Below are 21,722 nucleotides of genomic sequence, written 5' to 3'. Positions count from 1 at the left end.
TTTTAACTGTATTTGAGCTCCTTTAGAACTATCTATTTCTGTTGTTCTCAGATACATCTCCAAGTGAAGCCACCAACATGAATGCGTCTAACAACATTGGGATCAGTGCACTTTGTGCAATCTGTGGTGATCGAGCTACAGGAAAACATTACGGTGCCTCCAGCTGTGATGGCTGCAAAGGTTTCTTCAGACGAAGTGTCCGAAAAAATCACATGTATTCCTGCAGGTAGAATTCCTTAAACTAATTTAGTAGGGTGTACAGTTTATTGGTTATATACTTCACAAAGGTCATGCACCACATTGGTCAACGTTTACTGCAAGCATATTGCATGCTTCCCCAGTGCTCTTTAGCATGAAATATTGTACTTTGCCAAAAATCAAAGGAGGTCTTAGTCTGCTATAGACTATTGCAGGCTGTTTTATGTTATAGTTTCTTGATCATCTCCATACAAACATAGATATACATACATGAAGACAGTACTCCAAATAAATATAGCTTAACATGACATTTTGAAGCCATATATTTAATCATATATTTGGACTAACTGATTAGATTACATTACTAAAATTAACAAATCAGTTAAAGAGAATTTCACAATTCAGATTAAATTATTACAGGACAATAATATTCAGTATTACACATTACTCAACTATAATGCATCGCAAAGTGATTGTCTAGTTAATATGTATAGGAGGAGCTGAAAGGAAGGTCACCACTGTGAGAAATAGTTTACTGTCAATTTGATCAACAACTTATACAAGAAATGAAAAAAGCCTAGTAGAGATCAGACTGATGTGGGGTAATTTTAATCTCCAAGGATGGTTGGGTTCCAGGCGGGTGGGAAGGTATTTCTACTTCCAGGTTTCTGCAGCGATTCAAGAAGGGGGCACACCACCACCTTCTCAAGGGCAATAAGGGACGGGCAATAAATGTTGGCCTTCTCAGCGATGCCCACATCCCATGAATGAATTTAAAAAAATTAAAAAGTTAAAAAATCCTCTCTTTCTTGCTCTATTCCTGGTTTTAAGTAAATATCGGGGCCATGGTTTCTACAACAATGATTTTGGAAGTCTTGTGCATCTGGCATGAGTGTCAAAATGATCTGTGTGACTGTAGTAATTGCAGAACTTCTCTATCTCAAAAGTTGGAGAGAGGAGTTTCTTGGCAGACTGCATATCTACAAGGTGTACTGCAGCAACTCACCAAGGTTTCTGCAACAGCAATTCCCAAAACCATGAACTTTACCACCTAGAAGGACAAAGGCAGCAGGTGCATGCGAACACCACCACCTCTAAATTCTCCAAGTCACACACCATCCAGACCTTGACATAAATCCCTGTTTGTTCATTGTTGCTGGGTCAAAATCCTGGAACTCCCTATCTAACAGCACTGTGGGAGAATGTTCATCATACAAACTGCACCGGTTCAAGAAGAGGGCTCACCACCACCTTGTCAAAGACAATTAGGAATGGGGAATAAATGCTGGCCTTTCCAGCAACACCCACATCCCGAGAATGATTTAAAAAAAGATACATTGATATGCTCCAGAAAATGACGGTTCAGAAGTGTAAGCTTGGTATGCAATTGAAAGAAACAGTCATATGCATTTCAAGTCACAGGAAAACTCCTACAAGAGGCCTATATTTTATGTTAAAGTTAAATAAATTCTAAGAAATAGATCATGTACATCAGTGACCTCAGAAGAACTTGTGATATAAGTTACAGCAAGCAAACTTCAGTTTAGTTTAGAATTTGTGCATTGGGAAAATAGCTGTGAGGAGGGTGCAAGAAGGCTGCAAAGAGTTTAGACTGGTTAAATGATTGAGCAAGAAAATGGCAGATGGAATATAACATGGAAAACTGTGAAATTATCCATGTTAGTAGGAAGAATGAAAAAGCAGAACATTTTTTAAAAAGTGAGATACTAGTAAATGTTGGTATTTTGAGGGATTTGGGGGTCCTTGTACATGAATCACAGAAAGTTAACATGGAGGCTCAGCATGCAATTAGGAAGACAAAATGTGTGTTAACCTTTATTGCAGGGGAGTTGGAGAATAAGAGTAAGGCAACCTTGCTGCAATTATATAGGGTTTTGGTGAGCTCACATCTGGAGTAGAGATTAGATTAGAGATACAGCACTGAAACAGGCCCTTCGGCCCACCGAGTCTGTGCCGACCATCAACCACCCATTTATGCTAATCCTACACTAATCCCATATTCCTACCAAACATCCCCACCTGCCCCTGTATTTCCCTACCACCTACCTATTCTAGTGACAATTTATAATGGCCAATGTACCTACCAAACTGCAAGTCTTTTGGCTTGTGGGAGGAAACCGGAGCACCTGGAGAAAACCCACGCAGACACAGGGAGAACTTGCAAACTCCACACAGGCAGTACCCAGAATCGAACCCGGGTCCCTGGAGCTGTGAGGCTGCGGTGCTAACCACTGCGCCACTGTGAGTACTGTGCACATTTTTGGTCTTTGTACCCAAGGAAGGATATACTTGCCTTATAGGATGCATTGAAGGTTCACTAGATTGATTCCTGGGATAAGAAGGTTGTCTTATGGGGAGAGATTGAGTAGAATCAGCTTATATTCTCTGGAGTTTAGAAGTATGAGAGTGACCTCACTGAAACGTATAAATTTCTTAGGGGGCTTGACAGGGTAGATGCTGACAGGCTGTTCCCCTGGCTGAAGAGTATAGAATGAAGGGGAACAGTCTTAGGATAAGGAGTTGGCCATTTAGAACTGAAATGAGTAGAAATTTCTTCACTCGGATGGTTGTGAATATTTGGAATTCTCCACCCCAGAGGGCTGTGGATGCTCAACTATTGAGTTAATTCAAGTCTGAGATGAAGAGATTTTTGGGCACTAAGAGAATCAAGGGATTTGGGGTTAGTGAAGGAAAATGGAGTTGATGCAAAAGTTCAGGCATGATTTTGTTAAATGGCAGAACAGGTTCGAGGGGCCATATGACCTACTCCTGCTCCTACTTTTCATGATCTTATTCAACATCATTACTGATCTATGTGTGAAAACAAAGCACAGCAAAGCCCATGCAAGATTAACTCTGAATAGAACAAACCCTGCTTCAGATCCAAGATTTTTCACATGCTCTGTAGAAAAGTAATGCCATTTTCTTGTTCGGCTGCCAAGTAGGATTTCTTGTCATAGTGGAGTGCTGCATCTGAGATTAGTTTTTAAAAATCCAAGAAACTTATTTTGTTCCATAAAACATGACTTCTTTCATCCAAAACAGAGCAACACTCGGCAATTGTGAAGGTGATTATTTTGACTATCTTATACTACTATCTGAAGGCAAAGAGTGCAAAGGTGAAAAGGCAGCAAACGGGACTGAAACAGAGAACAAATTACAAACCTATAAAAATGTCCACCTAAAGAAATTTCCATTCACTCTAATTGTAAATTTTCTTGGTTAAGGTTAACTCTGCAAGACATCTATTAACCCTTGAGGTCATTAAATTTCTCTGCCAAAGGAGAAATCATCTTAAGAGGAATCCACTGTATGAGGATAGAACTGATCCAAGAAAAGATTACTGTTAGCAGTTAGCATTTGGTGCCATTCAAAGATGGCACTTTAAGTGTTTCCATTGATAAGACCTTTATGATATGTCTATGATATATATTAGTTGTTTATTTCAACAACTAAATAGACTCTGCCATAGCAACCAGGGACTTTTACAAAGATTAGTTTCAGTTTCAAAAGAATTATGTCTACAATTTTCCTTCTTTCGTAGTCAGTCTGTTAATGATTAGCACTAATTATTATTCCAGAACAATTATGTCTCAGGTTAGTGAAATAAGGGTAGAATTCCATCTACCCAGAAAGTCTGGCATACAGTTACAAATGTAAACTTTCATTCAGATTCTCTGCCACAAAAATATACAAAAATTGATCATTTATTTTAAAATATAGAAAGGCATTAAGCTGGTTTAACACTTAACTTGCATACAGCAAGACGAAGGACACTCTACTGCAAGTTTATGCCAAGGCAATTATGATGTGACTTCATTATTTTTTTTCTTGCAGTTGTAGTGTTTATCATTGTTAAACATGTTGTTATTGCTAGGCACCCACCTGCCAAGAATGAGGCACATTAATTTTGTCATGAACATTGATTTTAAACTGTTACCGGAGTGATGAAAGGGCTTGTTAAACAGATCAGCCGGGGATGGAAAAAATATTTGCATATTAACAGACAGTGTTTGGAAGGACAATGCAGCCATTCCCTGATACATTCAATCCACGATGGATTTTTGATCACCAGGCATTGAAGGTGGGGGAGCTCACATTCCAGGCTGACTGCTAAGATGGCCGAATACACAAATGGATATGGGCAAAACTAGCTAGTCACATGACTAACCTGCTGAGCAACTTGAGTTATTTGAACTTGTACAAACAGTTTGGGCAAAAAGTCTGTTTGCTCCTGGATTGAGAAGATCTCTCCTGTCTGCTGCCATCTCTTTCTCACAAGCCTCTGAATCCATTGAAGACACATGAACCCCAAGAGAGAAAAGTGTCCTACGGTGAGCAAGGTTTAAGAAGAATACTGGGCCCCAACGAAAAGCAAGATCTACCTACAATCAAGGACTCCACATTGAGCTCAAAGACCCGTAACAAAAGCTATTCAGATATTGCCTCAAACTTTTCCACTTTATTTCTTCTGCTCTTTTCTGTCTCTATTTGCATGTGCGTATCGCGTATGCATGCTAGCGTGAGCACATCATGCATCTGTAGGCATTAACTGAATTAGAGTTTAAGTTTCAACTTTTCTTCTTTAAACCTAAGAAAGCCTGTCTGTGCTGGTTTCTTTGCCTCATAATTGGAAAGCGGTGAACAAGGATTTAGCAAGGGGGAGCTAAAAACACGGTGTGTTTAAAATTATACCCTGTTCCAGTAAGACCAGGTGAAGGCTAAAAGGGAGCCCTGGACCTCTTTCTCATCTGGTCGTAACAATGTTTATTTAAATATGGTGACATCTAGTCTGATGCATCAGTTCCAGGACTGGTTTGCGTGAAGGATACAAGATAACTTTGGAGGCCTGAGCAGCAATTCATATTTACATAGGGAGATTCAACCTTTGCCAGGTTCGATCTGAGCAGACCACTGTAAGAGTTTACAACAGTAATTGAGCAACAGGCCAAGTTTGCAAGGCATTGTATAGTATCAGTGCTATATAGCTCCACTGTACATATGTGTGGTCATTGTCCATATTTCATCAATGATTTATCAATTTTTGGTGGCTGACCATCAAGCAATTGCTAACTGTTAGAGCTGCAGCAAAGAAGGCTGTTGAGTTTAAGGGTTACTGCCTTCATGCAGAAGTGTTGAGTAAAACAATATGACAATAGAAAATGCAGCAAATTATATCACATCAGTAGCTGATGTGCAGTTGTGATTTTTCTCCCTGACTACAATAGCAATAAAATTAGGCTGGTTGTAAGGCCAAGGAGTTTCAAGCTGGGAGATGGGGCATGGGTTAGATTAAATTACCTTCCTAAAGTAGTCTCTGCATTCATAATTTCTTGCAGTTTGATGCATACTTTTATGTTCCTCTTTTTTTCCTCTTGGAATAGTACCTCATCTAGTTTTCTATTAATCATATTTAAACCTTAACAGTATGAGATAATTCATTGGCAAACATCAGAGCCAATTTCTTTGCCTAATGGAGTGGGTAGAATCCCCATGATAGGGTAAATTATACATTGTCTGTGGAAGGAACAGACCTGAGTGGCTGAATGGCTTTTTGTTAATCCATGTTTTCTTTTCCTGCCATACTAGACTACTCTCATGCAAGTGTGATCGCACTAGAAAGTGTACACAGCAGATTTATGAGGATGTTACCAGGACTGGAAAATTTTAGCTATGAGAAAAGATTGGATAGGCTGGGGTTGTTTTCTTTGGAACAGAGGAGGCTGAAGGCAAATTTAACTGAGGTGTATAAAATTATGAGGGGCCTAGAAAGAGTGAATAGGAAGGACCTATTCCCCTTAGCATAGATGTCAATAACCGGGGCATAGATTTACAATAATTGATAGAAGGATTAGAGGAGAGTTAAGAAGAAATGCTTTCACCCAGAGGGTGGTGAGGGTCTGGAACTCGTTGCCTGAAAGGGTGGTAGAGGCAGAAATCCTCATCGCATTTAAAAAGTATTTGGATATGCACTTGAAGTGACCTAACCTAAGGGGCTGCAAACCCAGAGTTAGAAAGTGGGATTAGGCTGGATTGCTCTTTTATGGCCGGCACAGACATGATGATCAGTAAATTTTGGCGATTTTATGTTAAAAGCGTGCTGGGTTACAGTTGGTGCTAAAGTTCCTCTCACTGCCAATCCACAATCATAGACTCATCACATCACTGTGTGAACAACAATCCTGCTTAATTAAAAATAACAATTAACAAACATATATAAAAGGCAGAAATAAAAACAAGAAATCCTGGAAATACTCAGCAAGTCTGACAGATCTGTGGAGAGAGAAGCAGAGTTAATGCTTCAGGTCAGTGACCCTTCATCAGAACTGGCAAATGTTAGAAATGTAAAAGATTTTAAGCAAATAAAGCAGGGGTGGGGGTGGGGCAAGAGATAACAAAAGGCAAGGTGTTGATAGGACAGAGGGTCACAGAGCGTTGTTATCTTTTGCCCCACCCCTGCTTTATTTGCTTAAAACCTTTTACATTTCCAACATTTGCCAGTTCTGATGAAGGGTCACTGACCTGAAACGTTAACTCTGCTTCTCTCTCCACAGATGTTGCTGAGTATTTCCAGATTTCAGATTTCCAGCATCTGCAGTATTTTGCTTTATATGAAGGCAGATCTTGCTGGATTCCTGGTGGGCCTTGCAAAAGCTAAATTAGTTGAAACAAAGTAAGGAAAGAGAAATTAGCTGTGCATCGTTGTCAATGCTGCTGTTTTTTGGCTAAACAGGATTGATGTTCACAGTGGTTTGTGGTATGGGAATGGAGAGTGAGGTAAAAGACAATAATTTAGGTCTAAAAGATTTGATTTGAAGCATGATTAGCTCTTATAGAACCTCAAGTATAAAGTTTGGTTATGGCCAATAAGCTGTGACTTCCCTTTCAAAGAATAATCATATTTAAAATCAATTTTTTCTGAAGAAAGTAATTGACATCTTCATCATCAAGATATAGATAGAAATGCTTTCAAGCAGAAAATGTGTTCTCTAATTTATGGGAATTATGAAAATAGAAAATAGGAAATGTTTTAGTTGAAAGATTTTAGTTTGACTCCACTCTTGATGCAGTTAATGTTGGAAAGGATAAAATCTTTAATTTGCAATGAGCAGCCAATCCTTTTAAATGAACAGGATATGTTTACTCTCTCAACAGCAATCTAGTTCTGCAGTCTCAACAAAGAATTGAGAATTCCACAGTGGCTCCCATGACACAAATACTTCAAAGACAGACTCTTGTGGGGCTAAAATTTCTACTTTTGTTAATGTTAGTGAGAAAATAAATGAGAGTAATAAGTAGTGAAATCTTGCCGCTCTCCCACCTCCCACCCAGTCCCAACCTCCCTGCCCTGCACCTTCATTCCCGCCGACTGGTGAGAATTTATTTCTGCTAATAAAAATATCAGTAGTGACTTGTTTCAATGTTAGATTCCCACATTTACAGCATGCTGAAATGGTGACATAAACAAAACTGGAAGTGTTCACATTTCTTTGTATATATTTAGCTGTACGGAGAGTATGATCTATAGATGCTAACAATGTGATTATTTTTGTGTTGTCTTTAAGGTTTAACAGACAATGCATTGTAGATAAGGACAAACGAAACCAATGTCGATACTGCAGGTTAAAAAAGTGCTTTCGAGCAGGGATGAAAAAGGAAGGTAAGAAACTTAAATGTGTATGTAAAACAGGGTACATTGATGTTAAGACACTTACATAGCATAGGAACTTTCAAGAGGTGCTGGAAGAAAGTAGCCAAAGCGCTTGTGTTCAGGCAATACTCTTAATTTGCTTATGTGGAGAGGCTTATTCCAAACAAACTCTAGACTCTGAAGCTTTTACATGCAACAGAGGCAAGACTCCAATCACATAAAATTCAGAAAGGCAACATTGGCGGATGCTCCATCAGAATACACAGTACTGCCTGCTTAGCAACAAGAAGAGCTGATCAAACACTGATGCATGTGTTGCACGAGTGCTTGAATTTATACTAAAGGATTCATGCTGAATTTGCATCAGCAGCATTTTGATGCAAGACCCCAGCATGGAGTCAGCAATTTTCCAGTCCAGTTTGCTGTCTTGCCTCCAACAAGATCATGCAAGGTTGTATTTCAGTGGAGTAGTAGCCTTATGTCAGCTGTTGTCTAACAAACGTGCTAACACAATATTCAAGAAAGGGAATTAGATAAATGTTTGAAGGGAAAACAGGGCTATGGGGAAAGAGAAGGGGTTTGCAACCAATTAAATAGCTGTGCCAAAGAGCTTGCACAGGTACAATGGGCTGAATGGCCTCCTTCTGTGATGTATTATTCTATGATTCTCTGCAAACTGGCTCTAACTACCTACCTGCAAGAGTTTGGCCTTACTAACCAGTAGAGATGCAATTATAAATAGATAGAATAGGAGCTTTTTTAAAATCTAGTTTCCACCCTATTTTTCAACATGAACTGGACAGTAGCAAGACAAAAACTTGAAGAAAAACAAAAAAAATCTGCAACTTACTGCCGAAGCCCACAAACCACGATTTCCAAGTGGGTCTTGATTTAGGTGACTAGCTCTCCAGCCAGAAACAATCAGGACCGGATTTTTTTTTAAATTTATTCATTCATGGGATGTGGGCGTCATTGGCTATGCCAGCATTTATTGCCCATCCCTAATTGCCCTTGAGAAGGTGGTGGTGAGCTGCCTTCCTGAATTGCTGCAGTCTATGTGAGGTAGTTACACCCACAGTGCTGTTAGGAAGGGAGTTCCAGGATTTTGACCCAGCGACAGTGAAGGAACGGCGATATAGTTCCAAGTCAGGATGGTGTGTGACTTGGATGGGAACTTGCAGGTGGTGGTGTTCCCATGCATCTGCTGCTCTTGTCCTTCAAGGTGGTAGAGGTCGCGGGTTTGGAAGGTGCTGTCTAAGGAGCCATGGTGCGTTGCTGCAGTGCATCTTGTAGATGGTACACACTGCTGCCACTGTGCGTCGGTGGTGAAGGGAGTGAATGTTTGTGGATGGTGTGCCAATCAAGCGGGCTGCTTTGTCCTGCATGGTGTCAAGCTTCTTGAGTGTTGTTGCACCCATCCAGGCAAGTGGAGAGTATTCCATCACACTCCTGACTTGTGCCTTGTAGATGGTGGACAGGCTTTGGGAGTCAGGAGGTGAGTTACTCGCCGCAGGATTCCTAGCCTCTGACCTGCTCTTGTAGCCATAGTATTTATATGGCTACTCCAGTTCAGTTTCTGGTCAATGATAGCCTCTAGGATGTTGATAGTGGGGGATTCAGCAATGGTAATGCCATTGAATGTCAAGGGGAGATGGTTAGATTCTCTCTTCTTGGAGATGGTCATTGCCTGGCACTTGTGTGGCGCAAATGTTACTTGCCACTTATTAGCCCAAGCCTGGATATTGTCCAGGTCTTGCTGCATTTCTACACGGACTGCTTCAGTATTTGAAGCGTCACGAATTGTGCTGAACATTGCACAATCATCAGCGAACATCCCCACTTCTGACCTTATGATTGAAGGAAGGTCATTGATGAAGCAGCTGAAGATGGTTGGGCCTAGGACACTACCCTGAGGAACTCCTGCAGTGATGTCCTGGAGCCCAGATGATTGACCTTTAACAACCACAGCCATCTTCCTTTGCGCTAGGTATGACTCTAACCAGCAGAGAGTTTTCCCCCTGATTCCCATTGACTCCAGTTTTGCTAGGGCTCCTTGATGCCATACTGCTGCCATATCAAAGCACAGGCAATAGAGGGCTTGAAATGGCCAGTTCAAGCATTACTTAAAGGAAACGCTTAGTAAAAGCTGAAAAAAGGTATGCCTTTCCGTTTTCCTTGATTATTTTGTGAGTTTTGAAACTTAAGTTTTCGTTAACTTGAACTCCTTGCTTCTGGGTGTGCTGTTTAAATTTTCCAATGGTAAAAATTACTTTATTGACCTCTATCTTTACAGCATTCCCATTTAAAGAGATACTGCAGGCCCATTATCAGTTTATCCCCTGCCAGGTTTCCCAAATAGCAAGCTGTCTATAAGCAACATTATTCACAATACCAGTTCACCGCTCCCATTCAAATAAGGCTCGACCACAAAAATGGTTCATGCCTTCCAGTGACATCATTGGTTTGGATTTTTCACTGCACTGCTCATTGGACGTCCAATGTAATCTAGACACAAAAATTGCAACCAAAGTGTGTGCAGGACATGGGCTACTTGGGGCCCAGTTCAAGCATATAAGCAATGCACAAATCAAAACACATGTACAGAATGATGCTTCAAGTATCAGGATATACTGTAATGTTCAGTATGCACAGTAAGGATAACCTAGCTAGCAGAAATACTTAATGTGCTCCACTCATTCCAACCAAGTATGTACAACAGTCCCATTAAGCACTGTGTTGCCACTGACTTGAAACAAGGTGATTTTTCCTTTATAATAGTATGATACATATCCAATTGAAGAGGTTTTTTTTACTATCTTCTACTTTATACAGCTTGAGTTCAAATTATTCACAGGAATGATGCAAAAAGATGCCTTGAATTTTCTGAAGCTTGAGAAGTCACGGTCGAGGAGGAAGTGCTTAATAGGAATATTACCTGGAGCACATTGGAAAAATTTGAACCTGAACTCTGAATCTGGATTTAAAAAGAGTTGCATTGTTATATCTGGAGCCACCAAAATTAAGAAATAATTTTTTAGCATGTTCCAGTCAGAAGTTATCTTTCTCACTACACTGCCCTACAGAAGATATCTGGGGGACATTAGAATTAGTCAGTAACCCATTTTACATCTCTCCCAATTTTTATTTCAATTGACTTTCATGGGACATTAGAATTAGCTTTAGTATCTAGGGTTACACAGAGAAACTGAGCAAAGGTTCCCACTCCTGATCAGCAACAGTACATACGAACGTACGAATTAGGAGCAGGAGTAGGTCAACAGTAGAATATGGCTCACCTGTAATAAGCTCCATGGTGAAAAATGCCTACCACCATTCACCATTTATGCTGACAAATGAAGAATAGGCACTTGTGAAAAATACCAGAAGGCAACTTGTGTCCATGAAACTATAGCCCAGCGAGGGATCAACACGAACAAAGACTATTTAAGTTCAGAGGAAGTTCAGAGAAAGCAAGGAATAAATAAGAACTGTTCAATCTGAGGCTTGATCCTTTCACAAGCTGGGGACAATTTTATGCTCTTTCCCGTGTTGGGTTTGGAGGTGGGGAGAGCAAATAATCGAGCGGGTTGGTGGCGGTGGGGAGGTGGGGAGCAGGGACACTGACACCTTCCCGCAACCTCCAAATTAAGTCTGTGGTGGGAAGGCCTTTCCTCCCCGCTGCCAACTGAGCTCAAGTGGGCAATTAATGCCCAATTAAGGGCTTCATCCCAGTGGCAGGCGGGCCTGTCGCCGCATGGGGAGCATGCCAAGCTTGCTGGCTCCAGGGTGGGGGGCAGGGTCCCTCGTTAAAAGGCACTTAATGCCTGAATGAGGGACCCAGCATTGGGAAGCAGATGACCCTTGCTGTCAACCCCCCTACACTCCCCTTCCACTACAACCCCCACCCCTCAAAACTCCTCCCGCCCTGACTTACCTGTTACCTGTTTTCAACCCCTCCAGTGAGAGCTCTACCGGCAGCAGCCACTGCCTCCACGGTGGCGCTGCTGAATTAAAGCCCTATCGGCCTCTAATTGGCCAGTAGCTCTTAGCCAACAGGACTTCCGCTGCCAGGGTCTTCAATCCCAGGGAAAGGCCGAGAACTGCTCACTTAAGTGTCCAATTGGCACGTAATCTAGCGGGCCTTCCCCAGAGGAGGCGACGCAGGGCTATCACCGGTGCTTTAGCCGGTGGTCAAGACTCCTGTCATCAAGATAATATTGGGGGCCAGCAGCTCTTTAACTAAGCAGCATCACCGCCAAAGTGGCATGAGGGGTTTCACGGGGGGAGGGTGGATGGCAGCAATGACAAGGGGTGACTCTCAATGGGTCCCCTCAATTCCTGATGCGGGTCCCTCATTCAGGCATTAAGTGCCTTTTAACGAGTCCCCCCACCCACCCACCCACTGGAGCTGGAAAGCAACCCACGTGGGTTTGCTTGGCATGCTCACCACAGGGCAACAGGCCCACCCGCCACTGGGCTAATAACAGCAGCGGCGGGATGAGGCCCTTAATTGAGCATTAATTGCCCATTTAAGAGCCTCAGTTGGCGGTGGGGCGGGAAGTCTGTTCACAGACCTTCCTGCTCTGGACTTAATTTTGGTGGAGGAGGGAAGGTGGCAGGTTCCTCCCCCCACCGCCATCCCGCCCAGTTATATGTTCTTCCCGGGAACCTGGCCAGGAAGAGCATAAAATTCCCCCCATCATGTGCAATTTACCCCATCATGGCCTCTAACCCACCTATTTAATTGCTTAAGGGATAATTCTGCATAAATCTTTTCCGACCCCCAGCGATAAGTGAACAAACTCCAAAGGATTTCCTTCTTATCACTCCTGGCCTGATTCCCTTCATGTATAGCATCATTCTCCATAACACCAGTTGATCAACTCAGTCTATGCCTTTAGCCATGTCAGCTCCTTTTTTGAAGCATTAACTGATTTTACTTGGAGCCTGTCCCACGTTTCTGTGCGGGGGTGAAACTTCTATTCTCACTAATGTCAGATAGTTTAAAACATGCAATATATAGCTCACAACCTAAATCACTTAGTCTGTTTACATTTACCTCTCAGCATTTTAAAGATCTGGATCACTGAGTTGGAATCTTCAATTCTATTCACTCAATTAAATACTCAAGTAAGAGTTAGCTAGATTAAAAAGATTGGAATGATTTTGCATTCCACCACTATGATGGTTATTTGTTTAACTATTGGCAAAATGTGGGACTCTTTTAAGTTGTTACCAGAGTCATTCTGCTGTGCCTATTTAGGTGACCATGCACCTTTAAGATCATTTGTGTAGACAGGTACTTCTCTTTAAAACACCGTCCGGTGCTAACTTTTAAAAACAGATAGCTCCTTTAATTCTTCAGCCAATCCTTGTTTAATCTCAACCTAACTTAAATACAGACGATAACAGATTAATTGTGAAAATATATCAATCTATAAAAATGTATTGGCAGTTGCATCCTTCCCTTAAAATAAAATAATTTATTCTTTTCACTTTTAATCAATGTCACCAAATGAACATATTTCATTATGACTGTATCTATACACACATACAAATGTACAAAAACATGTACACATACAGATTAAAAATACATCAGCCTTTCAAACTGATCTCAAGTTTCCAACCATCTGACAGGTCCTGGACACAAATTGCCTTCTCCAAATTTGTACAGATTATCCTCTTGAATTGTGCATACCTTTCACCTGAACTTTATTGACCTTAGGAGTTGTTCTTCTTGACTGGTCCTTGAACGTTTCCTGATCACCATGCAGGACTCGGTCTTGATCTTCGCAATAGACTCAGGCAACTCTCATCTTGCCCAAAGTTTATTGCTGTATCCATCACAACAGTTCTAACCTCCTGCCTATCTGACTGTTATTAATGTTACAACAACTCTTGCTGTCATGGTATTTCGGTGCATAATGACTTCCACCCCACATCCAAGCTGCTCCACCTCCTGCTTATCCACATCCCTTTCTCCACCTTGTACCCCTCTATTCATTGTCTCAGCCTCTCATTATCCCCCATTCCACTCCTGCAAGCTGCTCTCTGCTCACTTTGTTCTATGGCACTACCATTTGTTACTGCCCCATTGGATCTATTTTCCTTTATTGCCCCAGGCCCTCCTCCCACTCTCTATCAGCCTACAAATTGTCCTATCCTTTATGAACAAGCCCTTCTCCAGCCAGAACTTTATTCTGGAAAAGTGTATCAACATCCTCAGCCTGAATGATATCTAGCTCATCAGTAGCAACTTCTCGTTCATGAAAGCTGCTCCCAGTGTGTACTGCGCCCCAAACCCTGCAATGAAGGTGATATCTCAATTTGGCCTGTCCCCTCATTCCTCCAACTCTTTCCCCTCATTCAAATACCTCAGTCTCAATCACTCCTTCCACATCTCCTTTAAGATTTTATTGATCTATAAATCCCAAAGTATCTTCTTTGCTGAAAATGTTTCCTTCCTGTCTGTCTCACTCTCTGCACTGAACAACAGCTCATCCTCTGTGATTTCACACTGCACTCAACTCACTTCTACCATCAACTTCCTGCTGTTCTCATCATCTTCCATCTCCTGTCCCATCGCGCTTCCTTCACCAATACATTCAGTCATCTCTTTGTTCTCATCATCATCACATGGTCTTGAGGCCTCTGAAGTCTCTGTCACTGACAAAGCTTTTTCGAATTACTTTCTTCTCTCCTTCCCGGCCCACCTCAAACCCTTCCTCTATCACCTTCTGCCAATGGAAAAATCTACCCTTAACTCCATCAGAGATCCCCTTCTACACTGCAACCTCACTATCTTCTGCCTTTCTACCCACAATGATGTTGATTTCTCCATTGATCTACTCTCCAACTTTGATGTCTTCATTCCCATTACACCCTGAAAAGTCTCCCATTGTTCCCTGATTCAACAACCACCTCTGACCTCAAATCAGTGGATATTGAGCTTGAGCAGACTAGTCAAGCAACTGCACTGGCTGCCCATAACTAAACATAGTTTAATTCCTTCAAAATATATTTTCATAGCAAATTCCAAAAACTGGTAAGCATGAACAAATCCAAACTCCTCTTCACATAGGTTTCCCTCCAAACTCCCTCCATTGCACCATACATGCTCACAATAGACAGACACCAAAAGCAAGGAACTCCTGAATCTGTGTCCCAAATTAAAACCATTTGCTCAGCTGCCTCTGCCTCTTCTGACCAATCTCCTCTCCGCCACCTAAATTTCCAATCCTCTGCTTTAGCCTCTCCCTAACCCTGCTGCCACACTTCATATATTCTGTAATTTATTTCCCATTTTCTCCAGCCCTCCTTAGATTCATTTCCTCAAGAAAAGATCCATGATGTGCTCCTTCAGTCTCCTCCTGTTTTTTTACTATACAGGTTCCCTGTCTGAACAATATTCTGGTCAACATCAACCAACTCTAATCTCAGGTACTATACTTATTCTCTGAATACCACCATTATCAAACACCTCTTTGAAAAACTCGCTTACATTCATTCTATTTTCTGCAAGTACTAACCTAACTCCAACCATATATACTGCTACCTCTCCAGTCATTTCTTGTTTGACACTTTCCAACCTGAACCATACCACTGAGATTTCTATGGTCAGTCACAAATGGCTTCTGTGCAACTGTGACCATGGTTCATTGTCTTTTCCCATACCCATTGGCCTTTTTGTTGCCTTCAACAAGACCAGTCTTTTTTTCTTCTGCTTTCTGACCTCGATAGTCTAACCTTTTCATTGTTCTGCTTATGCCTGCATTCTCTTATATAGAATGGGCTGCATCTTGCTCCTCTTCTCTTCATTATTTGCATGCTACTCCTCAATAATATCATCCAGAAATGTGAGATTACTTTCAATATGCACTCTGACAACACCCAACTCTACTCTGCATTCTCCAACAGTCCTAAGGCTGTTGTTACACTCTCCTGCCTGCCCAACATCTGGATGAGCTGAAATTTCCTCCAAGTAAAAATAAAAACAGTAAGAAAAATCTTCATTCCCATCACTCATTTGATTCCATCACCATCCTTGTCTGCCATGTCAAGCTAAATCTAGATGTACTGAACTTTGGTGTACTGGCCAACCTGAACCCAGCTTCCTTCTACATATCTGATTTGTTACTAAGCCCACTTCATTTTACCACAGAAACATTGCTCACCTCAGACTCTAAGAGCTGAATCGTGTTGTCCCCCCGCCGGGAGTGGCAGTGGGTGACAGAAATGGCAGCCAGCATACACGGGCAGCACGCCGCCACACCACCACGATCTTACATCTTGTGGCTCATTAACATATGCACGACAGCTGCCCATCCCCAATCACATGGCAGGGGCGGCTTCGGCGACGCCGTGAACAGCATCACTTGAGACGGGAGCAGAAGTTGGCACCACTTTTAAAAGGCTGCCAGCGCTGCAGACAGTTCCAAAGATGAAGTGTTTGCCCCTACCCCTGTCCCCTATGCAAAACATGCAGAATTTGCCTCTACCGCACTCCCCCTATGCAAAACATGCAGCGTTCACCCCTTCCACCACCCCCCTTGCCGCTACATACATGATTAATGGATGCAGAGTTCCAAACGGCCCCTCATTTCTGGCTACTTAAATTTAATGCAAATGTCCAAGTTCATTGTAAAAACAAATAAGAGCAGGGTATTACCCACCAAACTTTGCAGGCACCGAGGCCTCTCACCTCGGTGGTGCCAGCTTTTAAAGGATGGGAACGTGAAGGCACATGAGTGCCGCACGTCAAGCTGAAGATTGGAAACGAATGGCAGGATCACGGCGAATTCCATTAAAATGTATGCAAACAGGTAATTTCAATATTTAAAGCATGGTCCTGCCACGGAGTGACAGAGGTGCTGCCATGGAGCTTCCCCGCCACCGGGAAGATCGGGCCCGACCATCCCGGCATCAGGCTCCATGGCAGGCCGCTGTTGCTCCGATCTCCCAGCTTCCCCGGCTACGGAACTTGCGCAGGGCTGGGAACAAAATCCAGCCCTAAATCTTCCCCAACTGCTGGCACCCTAATCCACATGTTATCACTGCATGGCTCAACTTTTCCAATGTTCTCCTCTTTAGGCTCCTCATCTTCACCATCCCTAAACTATAATCTATTGAAGGTCTAGCAGCCTTATGCCTACACGTTCATCACAGTCATCCTTGGAAAACTCCATTGGTTCTCTGTGCCTCAGTGAATTGATTTCAAAACTCTTATCTTCACCTTGCTATCCTTCCAATGCCTCAACCCCATCTTAATGATCTCCTGTAGACTTCGCTGCTCTACTAATCTGACATTGGCTTATTTCTTTTCTTCCACTCCCTCTGCTTCAACATCCTTTGCTGGTCTTTTAGTCATTATGTTCCAGCTTTCAAGAATGCCCTCCATAAATCCTTCTACCTTGCCACTTACCTCACTGTTTGCAAAAGCCTCTTAAAAAAACCTTTTCTCCCATTGTATTTTGAATCCCTTTCCAACCTTTCAGTTTCTGTTCTCTTTCCTGCTTGGTGTCAATTTTTGTCCTCTTCCTGGAGACATTTTTCTGTGTCAGCTGCACTACAGAAATGCAAGTTGTTGTTGTCATAATCCACTTGATCTAACATGATGCCATAGAATTGGCTGGTCTATAAATAAAACTTTGATGAAAGAAACCTGTGAGTGATGTGAACACTCCTACTTTGTGTTTGAACAGAAAATGATCCAAAGATACAGAGAGAAAACCAGAATTATGCGAATTAAAAAAAAATACACACTTAAGGGAGAAATTGGGCCTGACTGGGCCTGTTTCTCAGTGGAAAATGGGACAGAGGCCCAACTTAGGGGACAACCTTATGTACCAAAAAAGCATCAGACACAGCCCAAATGTGTTTTTGTTTTAGATCCTTGATGTCAGCCTAGACCAGTGTCAAGCCCCTTGAATATGCTAATAAGAGGTCTAATGCTAGTTTTAGAATCTAGAACCCATTCCAGAAATTAATTTGCTGAGCGCAGAAAGTGCTAGGCCTAGCCAGGTCTAGTGTAGCTGTTGGAGGGGAGACAGTGGTATAGTGTAATGTCATGAGACTAGTAATCCAGAGGTCCAGGCTAATGGCATGGCAGCTGGTGGAATTTACATTCAATTAATTAAGATCTGAAATTAAAAGCTAATCTCAATAATGGTGCCATGAAACTATCATTGATTGTTGTAAAACCCATCTGGTTCACTCATATCCTTTAGAGAAGGAAATCTGCCATTCTTACCTGGTCTGGCTTACATGTGACTCCAGACTGACAGCAGGTGGTTGACTCTTAACTGCCCTCTGAAATAGCCTAGCTAGCCACTCAGTTCAAGAGCAATTATGGATGGACAACAAACGATGGCCTGCCAGTGATGCTCACATCCCATGAAAGAATTTTTTAAAAAACTAAGAGTATGGTTTAAAAAAAATGCATACCATAATTCAGAGCCAAGAACAGCAATGCCCCATCTGGCTCCTTCGCACCACTCCTGGCCCCTGCTGAACCCTGTTCTGTCTCTCTCCCAGCTGCCTTCATACACACTCCCTCCCCCACTGCCAGTACAACGTTCATCATTACTTCACTGATGAACTGTCTGGGCACATGAAATAGGCGTCCGCAGCTCACACAGGTCTCGTTAAAATGAGGTTCAAGACCTAATATCGATTGGGCCTCAGACCTATTTTTCTGGCATTGTGGTCTTTCCCTGCATCCTGTTTGTTCCAACCTGCTGGTGCAAACCAATTTCTACCTCTTCATATTAAAGTTGCAGGCCCAGATGTCATAGCCCAGCAAAAATGGAGAAACGAAAGTAAGGCATTCCCAGTGTCTTTTGGAATGTTTTCCTAAGTCTGTTAATGTTAAATAGACTTTACTTGAGGTCCATGACCAGTTAGTGCTGAGTAAACATTCAGAAAGCAGCATTCTGTGACTGAACATAGTGTCTCCACTGATAAACCAATGCATAACCTTGAGAACTTCTTTTATGACAGTTGACTGCACTCCTGCTTTTTTCTCATAAAAGTTATTCATTGTATCCGACTGATTACATTTTATACACATTATACAGATGTACAACAATTCTAGGTTTTGTGACTGATGTGTCATTAACTCTTACTATCTGTAAATAATCATGGCATTTTATAGTGAATAACATATTCCTGACTCTAATCATCTAGCTGTAACCTAAGCAAACGGTCCAAATTATACAAGGAAAATTTTGAATAATTCATCACTGTCATGTGAGCCTCAATATAAGTCACTATTTTAAGTAGATATTTGACTTTAATTTTAACATGCCATTTGTCACTTTATTTTTTTTTCTGTTGGCAACAATTATCATTGATGAAGCCAATTACTCCTGTAACTCAATGATACGTGAAGGTGTTCAAATGTAGAGTTAACACATCAGTGTTGCAGATTTTCCAACAATCATTTAAAGCTTATTATTGCAAAATTTTGTGGCCAGTGCATATTTTATGTCTTTGAAGTGCTTTATATCTGGGGTATTAATAAGAATATGATTGTGGGGAATTTCCATGGCTCAGGTTTAGAGCTCAGCAAAAGCTCTCGTTTGAAGAAATGTCCCTCCTAAAAAAAGTTAGTTATTGTGAGCTTAACTAATGTAAAATAATAGCTAAACAATGGCAGTAAGTTTGAATCATATTCAATGCACACATTCCTGAAAGATTTCCATTATGTATGCAGGATGCAGGTCATGAGGTCCTGCGACTTCTCAGCTTTTCGTCCCATAAGTTTGCATAGTACTTTTTCCTCTAGTGATAATTGTTTTAAATTCCTCCCTCGCATTTGCCCTGATTTTCTACAATTGTTTGGATGATTTTAATGTTCAGTACCATTCTAGACTCCTCAGATACTGAAGCAGCCATGTCCATATGCAGCAGGACCTGGACAACATTCAGGCTTGGGCTGATAAGTAGCGAGTAACATTTGTACCACAGAAGTGCCAGGCAATGACGATCTCCAACAAGAGAATCTAACCATCGCCCCTTGACATTCAACAGCATTACCATCACTGAATCCCCTACCATCAACATCCTGGGAGTTTCCATTGACCAGAAACTGAACCGGAGCAGCCACATAAATACTGTGGGTGCAAGAGCAGGTCAGAGGCTGGGAATTCTGTGGCGAGTAACCCACCTCTTAACTCCCCCAAAGCCTATCCACCATCTACAAGGCACAAGTCAGGAGTGTGATGGAATACTCTCCACTTGCCTGGATGAGTGTGGCTCCAACAACACTCAGGAAGCTCGACACCATACAAAGCAGCCCACTTGATTTCACCCCATCCACCACCTTAAACATTCACTCCCTCCACCACCGATGCACAGTAGCAGCAGTGAGTACCATATGCAAGATGCACTGCAGCAACTCACCACGCCTCCTTCAACAGCACCTTCCAAATCCATGACCTCTTCCACCTAGGACAAGGGCAGCAGATATGTGGGAACACCGCCATCTGCAAGTTCCCCTCCAAGCCACACACCATCCTGATATGGGAATTGTACACCGTTCCTTCACTGTCACTGGATCAAAGTCCTGGAACTCCCTCACTAACAGCACTGTGGGTGTACCTGCACCAGATGGACTGCAAAGGTTCAAGAAGACAGTTCACCACCTTCTCAAGGGCAATTAGGGATGGGCAACAAATGCTGGCCTTGCCAGTGACACCCACATCCCATGAAATGAATTTTTAAAAAAATCGAATGTACGTACATTGCATTGAGGTTTCCCTCTGTCAACTCTACCCTGTTTCCAAACTGAAAGGGATTCCACTCCCTCTTTGTCCAGCTGGTGTGTAACCATCGACAGTCAATTTTGTAGATCAATGCCTGGTATTCTGGCAGCAGTCATGCAATGTGATCTTATTTTCAGTCTGTTTTCAGGGGCTATCCAATTCAGCTTCCAATAACTCAGGCTGTTTATGATTTAATGGGCACTGACAGCCCCAAATACCTCACCCCAAATGAGAACAAACAGGAAGGCCTGGATTTTCCTCCACCAGCCCACTCCAAATTGGGCAGTATAACAGGAGAAACAATGGGAAAATCAGACAACATGGTCTCCTGCCACTTTCCTGCACCAATGTTAGTTTCTCTCCCCTAGACCCTGCCAGAACTGCCATGGCTGCACTTTATCTATCCATCCCATGCAAATGTCAGCACAGTCCAGGTTTTCAACCCATTTACCTCCTATTTGCATTTCTTAGCACTGCTTCCCAAGCCTGCCAAGTGAAGCCGGTTACTATGTTCCTGTTGGTAATTACAGAGAGACCTTTGGGAAGGCCCCAAAGTTTCCAAATGAAGGGAGCAGTTTCTCCTCCCTCCATTTCGGCCTGATTGCTTATCTTCTGAAAGTATACGCCACAATCAGTTTTCAGGTGCAGCTTTCACGCCCCTCTAAGTGCCCATCTCTCTCCTCTGCAATGATAATTCCATTGTGGCACTGCTCAAATTTTCCTCAGGGCCACCAGCAGGCCCCCACTTACTGGCAAGATTTCTATCAGGAGCCTGCCATGAATAAATAATAACCCTGGCCTAAGAAACAGGGCAATGCTGGGGTAACAGATGGAAGTCTCATTCTTATCCTGTTGGGACAGATTAAGGAATATTCAGTCTTAAAAATCGGCAATGAAAATTGGGCAGGTTCTGTCATGTGGAGTCAATCTCATGCCCAAATTGAATATTACTCCATAAACTCTGGAGTATTTACATGGAGGACCAGAGGTTTCCTTCATTTATGTGATTGAATGACATTCACACCTAGCCTTTTCACCATACTTTACAGGCCAGACAGATCAAATGAGGTGTACTCAACAGCCCATCA

The 21,722-nt window shown here is 42.2% G+C and overlaps 1 protein-coding gene across 8 annotated transcripts in view; it reads left to right on the top strand.

Annotated features, from left to right (window-relative positions):
* The window catches only part of hnf4a (hepatocyte nuclear factor 4, alpha), a 245,115-nt gene that overhangs the window by 193,539 nt on the left and 29,854 nt on the right, over positions 1-21,722 (top strand). For all 8 annotated transcript variants that reach the window (XM_068048237.1, XM_068048238.1, XM_068048241.1 and 5 more), the window contains 2 exons: positions 52-226; positions 7,785-7,879. In XM_068048237.1, coding sequence (XP_067904338.1) covers positions 52-226; positions 7,785-7,879 — 270 coding nt within the window. The remainder of the gene's footprint in view (positions 1-51; positions 227-7,784; positions 7,880-21,722) is intronic.

This window comes from Heterodontus francisci, chromosome 16, assembly GCF_036365525.1.
Source record: "Heterodontus francisci isolate sHetFra1 chromosome 16, sHetFra1.hap1, whole genome shotgun sequence".
NCBI lineage: Eukaryota > Metazoa > Chordata > Chondrichthyes > Heterodontiformes > Heterodontidae > Heterodontus > Heterodontus francisci.
Note: the sequence above shows the minus strand (reverse complement) of the source record. Positions and strands in the feature narration are given on the sequence as shown.